At 35.8% G+C, this 16,234-nt stretch overlaps 1 protein-coding gene across 1 annotated transcript; it reads right to left on the bottom strand.

Moving 5' to 3' along the window:
• Nucleotides 1-554: 554 nt before the first annotated feature.
• cry1b (cryptochrome circadian regulator 1b) lies at nucleotides 555-15,063 on the bottom strand. Its single transcript, XM_048169315.1, is given in 14 exon segments — nucleotides 555-1,522; nucleotides 2,136-2,186; nucleotides 2,303-2,395; nucleotides 3,402-3,468; nucleotides 3,470-3,504; nucleotides 3,652-3,854; nucleotides 3,998-4,149; nucleotides 4,289-4,600; nucleotides 4,730-4,870; nucleotides 5,789-5,877; nucleotides 5,963-6,147; nucleotides 7,878-8,020; nucleotides 8,137-8,245; nucleotides 14,280-15,063. Coding segments are annotated over 14 exon segments (1,824 nt in total). The 5' UTR covers nucleotides 14,438-15,063; the 3' UTR covers nucleotides 555-1,436.
• Between the last annotated feature and the right edge of the window lie 1,171 nt (nucleotides 15,064-16,234).

The following is a 16,234-nucleotide window of genomic DNA, read 5'->3' as shown; positions in this document are numbered from 1 at the left end:
TCTTTCTTTTCTTTATTTCAAATAAATGCGTTACTTTAACTTTTTTTATTTATCAAAGAATACTGAAAAAAATGTTAAGCAGAAGAACTGTTTTCAACACTGATAAGAAATGTTTTTTTTTTTTTTCAAATCAGCATATTAGAATAATTTCTGAAGGATCATGTGACACTGAAGACTGGAGTAATGATGCTGAAAATTCAGCTTTACCATTAAATACATTAAAATACAGGTAAGTTATTTTAAATTACAATAATATTTCTAAATATGCAGCCTTGGAGAGCACTAAAGATTTCTTTTAAAAACATCTTACCTATGCAAAACTTTTGAACAATTTTCCAGGTATCTTCACTGTATATCTATATTTTAAAATTTAAATATCTATATTTTAAGATGTAGTAATAGGGTGTTTTCTAGGGGAGTAATCTGATACATAAAAAAGATTACATGTGGTCAGTTACTAGCCAACACTGATAATGAACGTTAAGAAAATTCACATTTTTCAATAATATTATTTTTACATGTGACTACTGATGAACATAGTAACTGCAACTTACTAACAGGTCTATCATCTTTTAATGGTGATTTATAAAGAACACATTACAACAATCCAAAAAAAGAGAAAAAGTATTGTCTCATATAAAAAATATAACAGTGAGTCTGTAAATAATCAAGAAAGAAGTTATGTACAATGGTTTGTAAACTGAATTACTTACAGTATACGTTCATATACATAGCAGGCCTTGTTTCCCTGTAATTGTCTTGAAACAAATCCACTTGTGCTTAAGAACCACAGGCCTCAATGATATAGTTACTCCATTACAAAAAGCAAAAATCTGACAAAATATACAGATTTTTGCTCTGACCTTAACAGACATGTTAATGTGTCTATTTATAAATTAAAATTGAACATTTAGATCAATCTTTGACTTGCCAAATAGCAACTAGTTGAAACATTCTCAATTGTTTATTCTCTATATAATATAATCCTCTTAATATTATATAGAATTGTTTAAAACACAGCTCTTGCCAAAACAATCAGACAACATTGCACAAATGGACATCAAATGGTAAGACAGATACACAGACTTGAAAAGAGCAACCGATGTATGACAGTTGGACTGCGTAAATACTACAAAACATTTTCCTCCACAATTTATCAACATACAGCTTGCAAAAAACATAAGACATCTCAAATGCTGAAACAACATACATTATGTCATTTCAAACGGCTTAGTTTACAGCTTCCTGGGCCACCAGGCTTGACCTCAATGCTAACTCAAGCTCTACAAGCAGAATGACACCATGCCAAAGCATAAAGGGCAAAGTATGGAGTATGGAGGAGTTGATAACAGGCATGCAGAGATGCTGTCCTTTGTGCTACAGGTCCCATCACTAGACTGAAGAGAGGCGTGTGTATTTCCTTGCTTCTGTAGTGGTTAGTTACTATCATGCCTGTGAATCTTCAATGCATGTTCTGATACTCGTTCTTCACTATGACGCTTCAAAGTAATCGTCCCACTTCCTGAACAGAAAAAAACAGCATGTGAGGTTATATTTGTTATGTCATTATGGTTGGAGTGGCATGGAAAACACAATTGCATTCAAAAGTTTGGGGTCAGTAATAATTTTTTTTTTTTTTTGAAGAAAGTAAAACTTTTTCTGTAAGGATGCATTAATTTGATCACAAGTGACAGTTAAGATTTTATTTAGACACAAAAAAATTCAAATAAATACTTTTGCACTTTCTATTCTTTAAAGGATCCTGAAAAAGAGCATCATGGTTTTACTGTATTGTTTTTGCATTGGTAAGCATAAAAGACTTCTTTCAAAAACATTTTTAGAAAATCTTACCGCCCCAAAAATTTTGAACAGTAGTATAACTGTCCTTAGATGAATAGCACTGATTTTGAAAAGTATGTGCTTTCATCAACATAATTCTTCACAAACATGGTAAGCCATTCTTTTCAATGGAAGATGTTTGTGTTTAAACAAGTCTGTCATTGAGAACAGCAAAGAACACAGTATGGAGTCATTCAATTAAATTTTATGCCACAGTGAGACAAAGCTGCATTGTGGTTCAAAACAGCTTGATATGAAAAATCTGAGTCCTCTGAGACGGTTTGGACAAAACTCACCTCTTTGTGATTGTTTGTAAACTTGTCCAACCATACCACCACCTGAGTACCCTGGTTTAGAAAGAAAGACATGCTATTGTATTCAAGCAGCCTAAGGACTGGTTCACACTTCACATGTAAGCAGCATTTATTTATTGCAAAATCCAAGCATCTGTGTCAATACACACCTGGATGTGGCTGCACACTGTTGACAGGCTGTTGATCACATGACACTGTGAAAGTTGGGAACTCTGGCTGAAAACTTGCTGGTGATAGGTGCACTGTTAAATAAAGGGTAAATATTTCAACAACACAAATGTGACTGGAATTATACAAACTGCCAATAATACACATAATGAATAAAAGTGCACAATATTACAAAACTTGAGCAGGTTTTCGCAAAAACAGGGGTACATTAAAAATACATTAATTACAACCATAGATACAATACAATATAACAAAATTGCAAATAAAGTAAGGTCTAACTGTAGTATTCAGGTACAGAAATGTAATAACTAAGCGTAAATGTAAAATAACACTTTAGTGTTCACTGTATAAATGAAATATAGATAAATCTTAGTTAAAGCTGTTTTGTAGTTTGATTAACATTAACGACACAGACAGCAGTAGGTTTATTAGGCGACCTAATGCACGGATCCAATATAATGATACACATCCTCAACTATTTACGTTCACTTAAGACATAACCGTGCTGCTGTGTTTACGAGAATACTTGCTGAGACGGGTATTTTGACAAACGTGTGTGAATGTGTCCGTTCAAGCGCAAGGAGATGTGAAAGAGGAATTAAGAGTAATTTGAATAGAACGGAGTTCTCTTTCACCTCTTCTTGCGCTTAAATGGTTTAAAATGAATAACGTGCTTAGGGCCTGGTCCGTAAGGAATCACGGATCAACTACGATCCGCTTAACCCCTAATTTATATTTTTGAAATATTAACTTAAAATCTCAGGGTGTACTTCAAGAAAATACTTTAAGTCTGTGGGGTTCAGGTGAAGCAAAACCTAAGAACCTAAATTAGAGCAAAAGCTGTCAGCACATTCTTAAAAACAAAGGTTCCAAAAGGGGCAATGCCCCAGCAATGCCATAGAAGAACAATTTTAGGTTCCCCAAAGAACCTTTCAGTGAACAGTTGGAAAGATCCCATGGATGTTAAAGGTTCTTCATGGAACCATCAATGCCAATACAGAACCTTTATTTGAAGAGTGCAATATCAGACATGTACAGAGATGAAATATAAGATGCATGACAATGTGCATGTTGTCATACCTGTAATGTGAGTGTTCTCCTGTGTGTTGTCTGCTGAAGAAGGAGCTGCTCCATTACCATCTCCACTTGTTGGCTGTGTTGGATGGAACAGTTGCAAGGAGCCCTGACAAGCATAACGAGAAGATCCATTAAAACCTAAGATCTCACAGCTAAACAGCAGCATTTAATTTGACAAATCGATCCAACAAATGGACTCTCATGTAAAAGTACAATTTTAATAGTTAAACCTGATTTTTAAGAGTTTTCTTACCAAGGCCCCGATAGCAGGACAGCTGCTGGTAAATCTGCTTCATTCGCTCGATGTTTATCCTGCTGGCCTCAGCGTGATTAACCATGGGTTTGGGGTAGTGCACTCCAATTACGCACTTAGCGACCTTCTGAACACTTTCTGGGGCATTCCAAGGGTCATAGATGAATTTGGCAGGGAAGCCCCTCAATATGGGCAAATAGCGCCTGTAATAATAATAATAATAAAAAAAAAAATAAAAAAAACAACTTTCAAAGATAATAATTTCAATTTTGAAAATATTTAACCAAACTGGTAATTTAAAGTGAACTAAATATTAATAAAAGTAAGCAAGAGTTAAGAGTGGCACCTTATATAGTCTCCATTAGGGTCGGTACGTCGACCGAAGCTCACCGGACAGTAACAGTGAAAGAACTGCTGGAAGAATGAGCTGCATGAAAGCCACATCCAGCTTCCTGCGTTGACGCTCCAGTCTGCATCCAGCAACAACTCTTCAAACACCTTTGAAAACAAACATAATATCAATATAGATTCTAGAGTGTAAGATTTTATGATTTCACATAAAGCACACATTTTTTTAATACGATATTCCAATTTTGCACCCAACTTTGGATTGAAACATAGCTACTGATGGCAGTACCTTCATGCCCTCTTCCCAACTGATCCACAGGTCTCCACGTGTGAGGAAGCAAGCAACAGCGTGCCTGGCCAGATGGTGGATCCATCCCTCCTGCCTTAACTGGGTCATTATGGCATCAATCCATGGGAAACCAGTCCGGCCCTCTGCCCACTTTGCTAGAGCTTCGGGATTCCTGTCCCACGGGATCTGCACGCAGATGGGATTGAACTCCATTTTGTCGAAGTGTGGGTTGTTAGTGGCAGCCGTGTAGAAGAACTCACGCCAGAGCAGCTGACCGTAAAGGGACAGTGGTGGGACGCTGTTCTTCTTGACCTGCGATCGAAAAGCCAGAGAAAAACAAGGATGAGAATAACTTGTCAGCCACTTATGACCTTACAATCAATTATCACAATGATGAATAGTGCCTTAAATGTCAGAGTAAGACAGTGTTGTACTCTTTACCTTTCTGTAGAGGTCTGTGAGTTTGAAATAGAAAAGTCTGCAGGAGAGGCAGCCAAACCGGAGGTAAGGACTCAGGCCTGTGGGGCTGGCCAGCAAGGAATTAGCATTCATTCTGGGACGCTCGAAATTAGCCACCCAAGCCTGGGGAAAAAAAAAAACAAAAAACACACACATTAGAAAGTATTTCATACACAACCTTATATTCACTATTGGTGTTAGTATGATTTTATGTTTTTGAAAGAAATCTCATATGCTACAATAAATCACATAATATTGTGAACCTTTAAGTAAAATCATTATGAAATATTTTTTTTTAACTAATTTATTCTTTTGATGGCAAAGCTGAATTTTCAGCATAATACTCCAGTCTTCAGTGTTACATGATCCTTCAGAAATCAAGCTGATATGCTGATTTAGTGCTCAAAACATTTTTTTTTTTATAATTATCAATAGTTACATTTACATGGACACTTTTTGTTTCAATGTTTCAAATCATTCCAACTGATGAACCTGAACATAGTGTTTACATAAATGTTCAATAAAGTGATTGGGTTGATTTGAGTGTTTATGTCACAAGCCTCAAAATAAAATTGATCTTTTGACATGTGCACACTGCACGAATATACAGAGTTTACTGCTGTTGGCGCATACTAACCACCATCCTGCCATCATTTCCGTTCTTTTTTTAAAAAGCAGGCTTAAAATGTATCTATTTTGGGTTCTGATCAGGAGACAACAAACACGTGAAACAAATGCATTCAAAGATGGACAGCTGTCTCTTCTAGTAGTGGATCAGACAGCTATGAGATCAAAGGCAGATATCGCATGATCATGCGCTCATGCACTTTGTTGCTAATAAACAGGATGAAATTAAAGTTCTGTTACTTTCATAAGAAAGTAAGTATGATGAACAAGATACCTAAAGTACTACTTGTTATTTAATTTCATACGAAAGACGCGTTTCCATTCATTTTTAGTTAATGATCATTATAATGAACATGGCGTAATACAAAGCAAAAATACATAACTGTAAGACAATGTAACAGAGTCGATGTTTACCTTCCTCTCCAGGTGTCTCTCTAATCGAGTCAGAGCTTCAGTCTCTCCACCAGGCCACACAGCTGATGACAGCCCCTCGGTTTCAAATCCTGAAGCCACATATACTGATTCAAAATCTCATCCGCAACAGACACATGTACACATATGCAAAGTTAAGGAACACAGGAGTCTCACCGAGCTCCTCCAGTGAGGGTACGCCAAACTTGTCGTCGTGGTCTTCATTGACGGGTGTTGTGCATTTGCCCATGACTTCAGCCGTGATGGTCTCCGCTGGTATTTCCACAGGATCCATTCTGCTGATGAGCGTCTGAAATCGTTTATAGGTGAGAGGAGACTGTCCTCCATTTAACTCTATAATCCTAGAGACATAGAGAGAACACATGAGTCAGAGATTAGGATATATAAACAATATGATCGGATTTTAGTGTTGTCATGATATCAAAATTTAAAGCAAATAAAAAGTAGTTGCATGATTCTGAATAATACAGCAAAAGCTGCCATGCTTTTGAACACGCAAGCAAAATTATATATATAAAATTACATTAAAACTTTGATTAAATCCTGCTTAAATAAAAAAAAAGTTACAGGCAATATAACAAACAAATGAACAACTGTAAGATACAAATTAATGGTGAAGCATGCAATTTATTCACCACAATTTTTTTAGGTCTCAAACCTCAATATCTAGTATTACTGTAAACATAAATTCAGAAATTGAAACTTAAATATGAAACAAACAACAAAAGTGAAATTTAATAATCAATATTATAAGAATTTCCTTAAAGGATTAGTCCACTTTTAAATACACTTTTCCTGATAAATTTACTCATCCCCATGTCATCCAAGATGTTCATGTCTTTCTTTCGTCAGTCGAAAAGAAATGAAGGTTTTTGAGGAAAACATTCCAGGATTATTCTCCTTACAGTGGATTTCAATGGCTACCAACAGATTGAAGGTCAAAATTACAGTTTCAGTGCAGCTTCAAGGGCTTTAAACTATTCCAGATGAGTAATAAGGGTCTTATCTAGCGAATCGATCGGTCATTTTCGAAAAAAATACGACCGTTTATGCTTTATATACAAAATATCGCATTGAACGTACTTTCCGCTTCCGCATTCTTCATAACGCTTACGCTGAATGTCCTACGCCTTCCCTATTCAAGTTACGGAAAAAAGCGAAACTGGCGCCGCGTTCGTTCCGTAAGTAGAATAGGGAAGGCGTAGAACATTCAGCGTAAGCGTTATGAAGAATGCGGAAGCGGAAAGTATGTTCAATGCAATATTTTGTTTATAAAGCATAAACAGTTTTATTTTTTTTTGAAATTACCGATCGATTCGCTAGATAAGACCCTTATTACTCATCTGGTATCGTTTAAAGCCCTTGAAGCTGCACTGAAACTGTCATTTTGACCTTCAATCTGTTGGTAGCCATTGAAAACCACTGTAAGGAGAATAATCCAGGAATGTTTTCCTCAAAAACCTTCATTTCTTTTCGACTGACGAAGAAAGACATGAACATCTTGGATGACATGGGGGTGAGTAAATTTATCAGGAAAAGTGTATTTAAAAGTGGACTAATCCTTTAATATAACAATTTAAATGGTAGTTTTCATATTTTTTTGTATTATATTACAAAAAAGTACAAAACTGAAGATATGTAATGAATAAAAGTACTTAAATAGTGTTATATTATCAATAAGATTCTAATAATTTAATATTATATAACGTTATTACATTTTAATATTTTAAATTTTCATATTTATTTTAAATTTCTTACTTTTTGTCAAATAATTTATATACATCATACACCAATATTTTTATTGTGGCTGGCTTGACGATGTATATTCATATTGTGGTTTGTCTGCATTCTGTATTTTTTTATTTTAGTATTAGAATATTTTCTATTTTAAGCACTTTTTGACATTCAAATGACAGATTCATATAACTCTGCATCTGTGTGATCTCTCAATACATGACATTCTCAATAAAAAGTTAAATATCAGGCATGATGAGTAACAACTTCCCACAGGACTGCTGGCAGCTATGTGGGAGTCATATGGGCATATGGCAATGATTACAGATACACTCACTTGTCCAGATCATAGAGTGTGTGGGAGATCCTGACAAAGACTTCCACCCCTGCCTCAGTGGCCAGCTTCTTAATGGCTGCATCACGATCCTTCCCGAAGGGCTCGGAGTCATACTCATATGACAGCCGGTTGATTTTCCACTCCTATGCAGAAAAAAAAAGAGAGGGAGAAGCGAATCAAATAAGTGGCACAGATAAACACACAGAGCACGGCTTTAAAGAAAACAGTTGACTAGTCTCTAGGCAGTCTGTTCGCTGACCTTGAATAGTCTTGGAAAGACATCTGTGGGTTGTCCCCTGATGACAAAGAGGCGAGAGTTTAGTTTGCGAAGGCTGGCGTCCAAGTCCTCAAGACACTGCAGCAAAAACCTGTAACACAAAGAATAATCCTTCAACATTTAATCTCAACAGTCAGTGATGAGCAAATAAAACAATACTTTAGATGGACATTCATTTTAATTTCTTGCAGCAACAGCAGAGGAATTTTTCTGACCGCCTTGCAGTCAAAGCAAGAGTCCAGCAGAGGGCACTAACAAACTATCGGTATGAAAATCAAACTACTTACATTCTGTTTCACATTGGCTGTGTTTAGAATGGAATACTAGTGTAATGCCTAATATTTCTTAAATAAGCTATGCAGAAATAAACTTTGCTTCTCAGTATGGTACACTAGTGTTATTACTCAAGCTTTTTAGTACCAAAAGCCCCTCATTGTCCACAACAACATGCAAAGGCCCCATAACTCAAGTTTTTTTTCCGAAACTTAATCTATGGGTGCTCCTAGATTCTGTTAAGAGCTGAATGATCTTTAGGGATCCCACTCTTTTTAACCAATGAATTTGCATGACTTTTCTGTGGTGTTCGTGATTTACTGGATGAGGATTAAGGATAAGATTTTTAAAATAATTTTTACTCTCTCAATTTCTACCCAGTAAAATATTTCAGAGCTTGGCATAACTGGAAAAATATATTCTTTATAAAATACTTGAAATTTTAACTGCACTCCTTAAATGAGTCTACCTCATTTATCCAGGTTTTCCAGACTGTGGGGTTTTCAGTTGTTTCAGCTTATTTTAACAGTCACTGTTTTGTTGAATGACCCAGATAAAAACCTCTACCTTATACCTGGATTGCTGCTGCACAAATTAATCAAGCATGAAATTAACACTGGACACATTTTAAAATACTATGCATGATTTTCTTTTTGGCTGCACACACAGTACTGAATTTATAATGTAATAAGCGTGTAATAAGGGTATAATCCTGTCTGAGCTAGAGCTGTGTGCTCAGCAGACTAGAGTTCCCTCTTGTGGGGCTGTGTATTAGTAGCATCCAGTTGAGCCTGTCTGCAACCTTTCTTCGAAACGTCTGATCCTTTACAGCACGTCCCAGCCTCCAGGTCAAGGCCATTTCAATTTCATCTGCATATGAAAACACATTTTGGCTTGTGCTACAAAAGCCAGCATTAAATGAAACCGGAAGAATGCTACACCAGCAAATGTTCTGTGTTTTTCGGCACAAATTTTACCTTTTTAAAAAAAAAAGGCATACATTACTGTTTAAAAGTTTGGGTTCAGTAAGTTTTTTATTTATTTATTCATTCATTTTTTTAAAAGAAATTTACAGTTTAATTCAGCAACAGCAAGTATGCATTAAATTGATCAACAGTAAAAATATTTGTTACAAAAGATTTCTATTTCAAAAATACTGTTCTTTTGAACTTTCTATTTATCAAAGAATGATGAAAAAAATAATAAAATCACAGTTTCCCCAAATATCATGTTTTTTTTTTTTTGATTATAAGAAATGTTTCTTGAGCACTAAATCAGCATATTGATTTCTGAAGGATCATGTGACATTGAAGACTAGAGTAATGGCTGCTGAAAATTCAGATTTGCATCACAGGAATAAATTACAAGTTATTTTAAATTGTTATAATATTTCACAATATTACTATTTTTTACTGTATTTTGGATCAAATAAATGTAGCCTTGGTGAGCATAACAGAAAAAAATCTTACCGACCATAAACTTTTGATTGGTACTGTACAATTCTGTAGAATTAAATCATTTAAAATCATTCAAATTTATACACAGTCTTCACGGTAAAAAGTCATTCTGTGGGTTTGTAGATTTCATGAAATTTAATATGTAAACTTTAAAAAATGAATTTCTTGTTTTTTGGATTTGTGTTAAAATTAATTAAAATTGTCTGCAACAAAATCTACTCAATTTTGTCGTTAAGGATTTATCTTTTCTTATTGAGTAATTCCAAACAAAGAGAATATTGAATGAATCCAACATGATGGAAATTGTTGTTTTGCAGTGCGCGCTTTTAAGAAATGACGTGGAGTTTCCCGCAGCAGACGGTGAGAGGACATTTCTCATGGTGCTCTTTTTGGGGGCTTTGCATAGTTTTGTGTTAATATTAACAAAGAATGCTAAATAATTGAGCACTAGATATAGTGTATTTTTTTTTTAACAGTCCCTTAAGAGTTTACTAAATAGGTTTTAAAAAATTGATCAGTACTTTACAGATTTATAAACATTTCACCATATTGAAATCTATTCTGAAAACCTGTGGTTGTTATGACAGGGCATGCATTTAATAATTAAGAGTTTATAGTTTCAGATTTAATATTTACATTAAAGGTGCCCTAGAATTAAATATTGAATTTATATTGGTATAGTTGAATAACAAGAGTTCAGTACATGGAAAAGACATACACCGAGTTTCAAACTCCATTGTTTCCTCCTTCTTATATAAATCTCATTTGTTTAAAAGACCTCCGAAGAACAGGCGAATCTCAACATAACACCGACTGTTACGTAACAGTCGGGGTGTACGCCCCCAATATTTGCATATGCCAGCTCATGATCAAGCCATTAGACAAGGGCAGAACGTCTGGATGTGCACAGCTGAATCATCAGACTAGGTGAGCAAGCAAGAACAATAGCGAAAAATGGCAGATGGAGCAATAATAACTGACATGATCCATGATAACATGATATTTTTAGTGATATTTGTGAATTGTCTTTCTAAATGTTTCGTTAGCATGTTGCTAATGTACTCTTAAATGTGTTTAAAGTTACCATCGTTTCTTACTGTATTCACGGAGACAAGAGAGCCATCGCTATTTTCATTTTTAAACACTTGCAGTCTGTATAATGCATAAACACAACTTCATTCTTTATAAATCTCTCCAACAGTGTGTAATGTTAGCTTTAGCCACGGAGCACTATCGAACTCATTCAGAATCAAATGTGATACATCCAAATAAGTACTATACATGATCCGATGCATGCAGTATGTATGACGAACATCTTGTAAAAATCCATTTTGAGGGTTATATTAGCTGTGTAAACTGTGTTTATGCTGTTCAAGGCAAGCGCGAGCTCAGGGGGAGGGGGGAGCACGAGAATTAAAGGGGCCGCAACCTATATATCGGTGCATAGTTAATGATGCCTCAAAATAGGCATTTAAAAAAATGAATTAAAAAAAAACTATGGGGTACTTTGAGCTGAAACTTCACAGACACATTCAGGGGACACCTTAGACTTATATTACATCTTTTAAAAAGAAGTTCTAGGGCACCTTTAAACATTTAAACTGAAATTATACTTCTGCATAAATTATCACTTCAGATGCAGTTTCTGTGCTGCCTTTGCATTGTAAAGATGGCACAGTACAAAAGAGTGTGACAACCTACACGTGACCTGCCTTTGCGTGGGTTATAATTTTATAGTTTAGCGACCATAAAGAGGAGTGGTGCCACACTGTAGGTGAGAGACTGTTTGAAAGAAGAGGACAAGTACGTCAGTGCTGAAAGGGGAATGAGGTAATAGCATCTCTACTGACACACTGACCTACTTCCCCCCGTCCTGCATCAGAGGGAGAGGAGAGGTGGCTGAGCTGTATGTTACATCAGAACTCTGCTATGAGGAAGCATCCCACAAGGATGTCCCACCACACACTACATCCGTCCAGCACTAACAACAGGCCATAACAATAGAAGTTTCTTATTGCAATAGTCAGAATTTACTCTATTAATCCTTATAGAATGAACTTACTCAAAACTTACCTAGACCAACCTAAACTTAATTTAATGGTTTTTAAAATAACTACTTAAAATAGGGCTACTCATGGCTGACAAGTTAATTTTTTTATTTAAAAGTAAGCTGGTCTTACAGCTAAGAGAGTTTAAAAGGAGAATAAAATAAAATTGGCAATTTTAAGTTATAAACACAAACTTTGTCATTACACAGCACAGAAAAGCTTACAGAAACTCTGCTAGATACTGAGCTTTTCATTTTTAACCTGTGAAACAAAAAGACAGGTAAAAGAGATCATGGGAGATCATTTTCACCATTCAAATGCAGACCTGCCCTCAATTCAGCTCATCTCATCCGGACTTTTTACACATTTAAAAAAACATAACAAAAAAACATGCAAATATCATCATCACTAATGTTTTAACATCTATTCCATAAAATTAACTAGTATCTATATTTTGTTAATAGTAGTGCTAGTAATCCAATAGTGACTTGTATCTTTATACAGTTTCACTTTATTTCAGTTTCACTTCCACTTAAAGGTGCCCTAGATTATGTTTTTAAAAGATGTTATATAAGTCTAAGGTGTCCCCTGAATGTGTCTGTGAAGTTTCAGATCAAAATACCCCATAGATTTTTTTTAATTAATTTTTTTAACTGCCTTTTTTGGGGCATCATTATAAACGCGCCGATTTTATGCTGTGGCCCCTTTAAATTCCGTGGTCCATGCCCACAGAGCTCGCGCTTGCCTTGAACAGTGCCTTAACAAAGTTTACACAGCTAATATAACTCTCAAAATGGATCTTTACAAAGTGTTTGTCATGCATGCGGCATGCATGCATCGGATTATGTGAGTATTGTATACTGTTATATTGTTTACTTCTGATTTTGAATGAGTTTGATAGTGCTCCGTGGCTAACGGCTAATGCTACTCTGTTGTAGAGATTTATAAAGAATGAAGTTGTGTTTATGCATTATACAGACTGCAAGTGTTTAAAAATGAAAATAACGACGGCTCTCTTGTCTCCGTGAATACAGTAATAACTAGGGCTGGGAGATATATCGCATGCGATTCTCACGCGCATTTCGTCAGTAAAGCCGGTTCCCTGATTACCAAATGCCATCACCTGCTTTCAAATGGAGCGCCTTTTAATAGACAGAGCCGTAGTTCACGGACAAGCCACGCAAAATCGCGTTCAGTATCGAACATGAATCGACTTCAATAATGAACCCGATTTTGCGTGGCTTGTCCGTGAACTACGGCTCTGTCTATTAAAAGGCGCTCCATTTGAAAGCAGGTGATGGCAATTTAGCGGTAATCAGGGAACCGGCTTTACTGACGAAATGCACATGAGAATCGCATGCGATATATCGCCCAGCCCTAGTAATAACCGATGGTAACTTTAACCACATTTAACAGTACATTAGCAACATGCTAACGAAACATTTAGAAAGACAGTTTACAAATATCACTAAAAATATCATGTTATCATGGATCATGTCAGTTATTATTGCTCCATCTGCCATTTTTCGCTATTGTTCTTGCTTGCTTACCTAGTCTGATGATTTGGTTGTGCACAGATCCAGACGTTAATACTGGCTGCCCTTGTCTAATGCCTTTTATAATGTTGGAAACGTGGGCTGGCATATGCAAATATTGGGGGCGTACACCCCGACTGTTACGTAACAGTCGGTGTTATGTTGAGATTCGCCTGTTCTTCAGAGGTCTTTTAAACAAATGAGATTTATATAAAAAGGAGGAAACAATGGAGTTTGAGACTCACTGTATGTCATTTCCATGTACTGAACTCTTGTTATTTAACAATGCCAAGATAAATTAAATTTTTCATTCGAGGACACCTTTAAGTTTTTACTTATTTATAGTCCCAAGTAACTATTCTACTTTACTAGTGCTCATTTGAATACATTTTTACAAGGCATGGATACTAGTATACAGTACTTGTAATACATATTAGTACCTTATGAGTAATTACTAGTAATACTGGAATATGTACCACCAACAACGGGAATACATACTAGTCTGAAGTGAATAGTTATTATATGAATCATAGAATGCAATAGAATTCAATAGCTAATATTGATAATATTGGTGCCTAGTAACGTTACTAGCAAAGGACTTGTGACTAATTTAACAGACACTTGTCATTTAAATTACTAGTCCCCAATGAATAGTTAATAATGAAAGTGAAAATATACTAGTTACTGCTGGATTACTTACTGGTTATAACATGCAAGTACTGTAGTATAAACACAAGTACAGACAGCTTGGCTTATCATAAGTGCTGATGTCTGAGCCCCTCTGTCCTCTGTCTGAGCCAAATGAAACTCACCTCCATCTGCTGATTCCCACGTTGGACGATCCTGCAAACCAGGGGTCCAGTATGTAAACGCATCTCAGTGTATCAGCTCCTATTATAGAGTCCCTCAGTGATGGGTTATCGTGGAGCCTTAAGCCCTTTCTGAACCAGTGAATCGTATTGACCACCATTGTTGCTCCAAATGTATTGCAGTCCCTTGTGAGATCACGAATGCTCCAGCAACTCCCAAACTTGCAAACCCAGACTTCCCAATTCAGGTAAAAAATGTAGATCCGGTGACGTCTTCTTCAGCCTTGCTCAAGAAAAACTTTTCCCATGTTGAAGCTGGATCTTTGCGCCTGTAACTGTTGAATCACACAGCGAAAATTCATATAGTTGCTTTACACACCCTGTGATTGACACGACGCGCGTGCCTCAGCAAATTTAGAGTGTGTTCAAAATATGACAAAACACACAACACTACTGTAACATATAAAAACAAGCATAGGAAAATCCTAACAAAGAAAGCACGCGAACGTCAACATGGACACGCGAAGACAGAAAAAACAACAGCCGTTCAACTTCTTCCTAAAACGTTAAATAAATGTGTTTTCAGATTATATCCATATGTACGCGTACATTCTCTGTCCATATAACAACACGAGCGTCGACTAGACACGAATGTTCACACGATTGTTGTCCTTTAGTTGGATGACAATTTTAATTCACCCCATGAACCGTCAGCCATTAGTCGACTCCACCCACTCGTTGACGCAAATCGGCACCTACGCAGCTGATTGGTCAGATTCTCCCGCACACATCACGTTTCTGCGGTGTGCTCGCGCAGCCCCGCACTTTTCTTTCAGTGATAACATCACAAATTAGGTTGGTTAGATTAGGTTCTCGATTAACCTTGACCACGATACAAAATGACCAGTTAAAATAAGAGTGCGTTTTGATAAATACACAGGAAAAGCTTGTTATGCCCATGTTACTGCTCGATTCTGATTGGACAGCGTGTAAGTACCCGGATAGGCACATGAACTGAGGCACAAGGGAACAGATGATTTTGTTATGAGAAATATTTGTGCGCTCGTGGTAGGAAGTAATTCACTTCAAGTGTATAAAATACAATGGCCGCAATTTCACTTCAACTTTAATGTAAACTAGTAGCAATTTAATAATATATAATTGTTATATAATACATAATAAACTATTTAGTGGTGACCGAGGGTAGTTGTCACGAGGACTTTATAAGATTTTGAGTCCGATAACTCTAACTCATATCTTTGTTTTTTTTCCTAGCAGCACTTTTGTTTGTTGGTTTCAAACACCTATAGTGCAAAATCCTCCAAAAAATTACAATATCGTCATATTTTTGTTGTAGATGTATAAAACAACAAGAAGTGAACAGTGAAGGCAGGACTAGAGTGTCAGTCATAAATGCCTGGTTGTGGTAAGTTGTCATATGTATTAAAAGTTTTTTTTTTTTTAAAGCGTATATGATTTATTATTTCAATATGGCCAAAACAATGTTTTGCCATTTTTTTTTACATAACATTTTATATATTTGTTGTTTTATGGCTTGTTTTGTGTTTTATGTAAAATTTGCTGTAAAGACTGTAATACTAACCCCATAGAATGTAACTCATATGCTCTATAATTGATGCATGTTGTCATAAAAGTCGACATGTACAGTATATCTTTTTTTCTGAGCAATAACAGAGGAAATGTTTGATCACTTTGTTTTATATTAATGTAGCATATTATGTTGCATCATGTAGTATCATGTTTCAATCTGCTATTACTTTTCTTCACACCAGCATAGTGCATTTGGAGCATAGTGCATCAGCATAGTACATTGATCCAAGAGATAATTAGTTTATTGATTAGGTTTGCACTTGCCTTTAGATACTGAGAACATTAACATACAATAAAGTAAATGAGGCAGTTTATCTTTTAAAGATTAATCCTTTCTGCTACTACAT

This window comes from Megalobrama amblycephala, linkage group LG19 (genome assembly GCF_018812025.1).
Source record: "Megalobrama amblycephala isolate DHTTF-2021 linkage group LG19, ASM1881202v1, whole genome shotgun sequence".
Classification (NCBI taxonomy): domain Eukaryota; kingdom Metazoa; phylum Chordata; class Actinopteri; order Cypriniformes; family Xenocyprididae; genus Megalobrama; species Megalobrama amblycephala.
The sequence above is the reverse complement of the archived record's forward strand: the minus strand, read 5'-3'. Positions and strand labels throughout refer to the sequence as shown.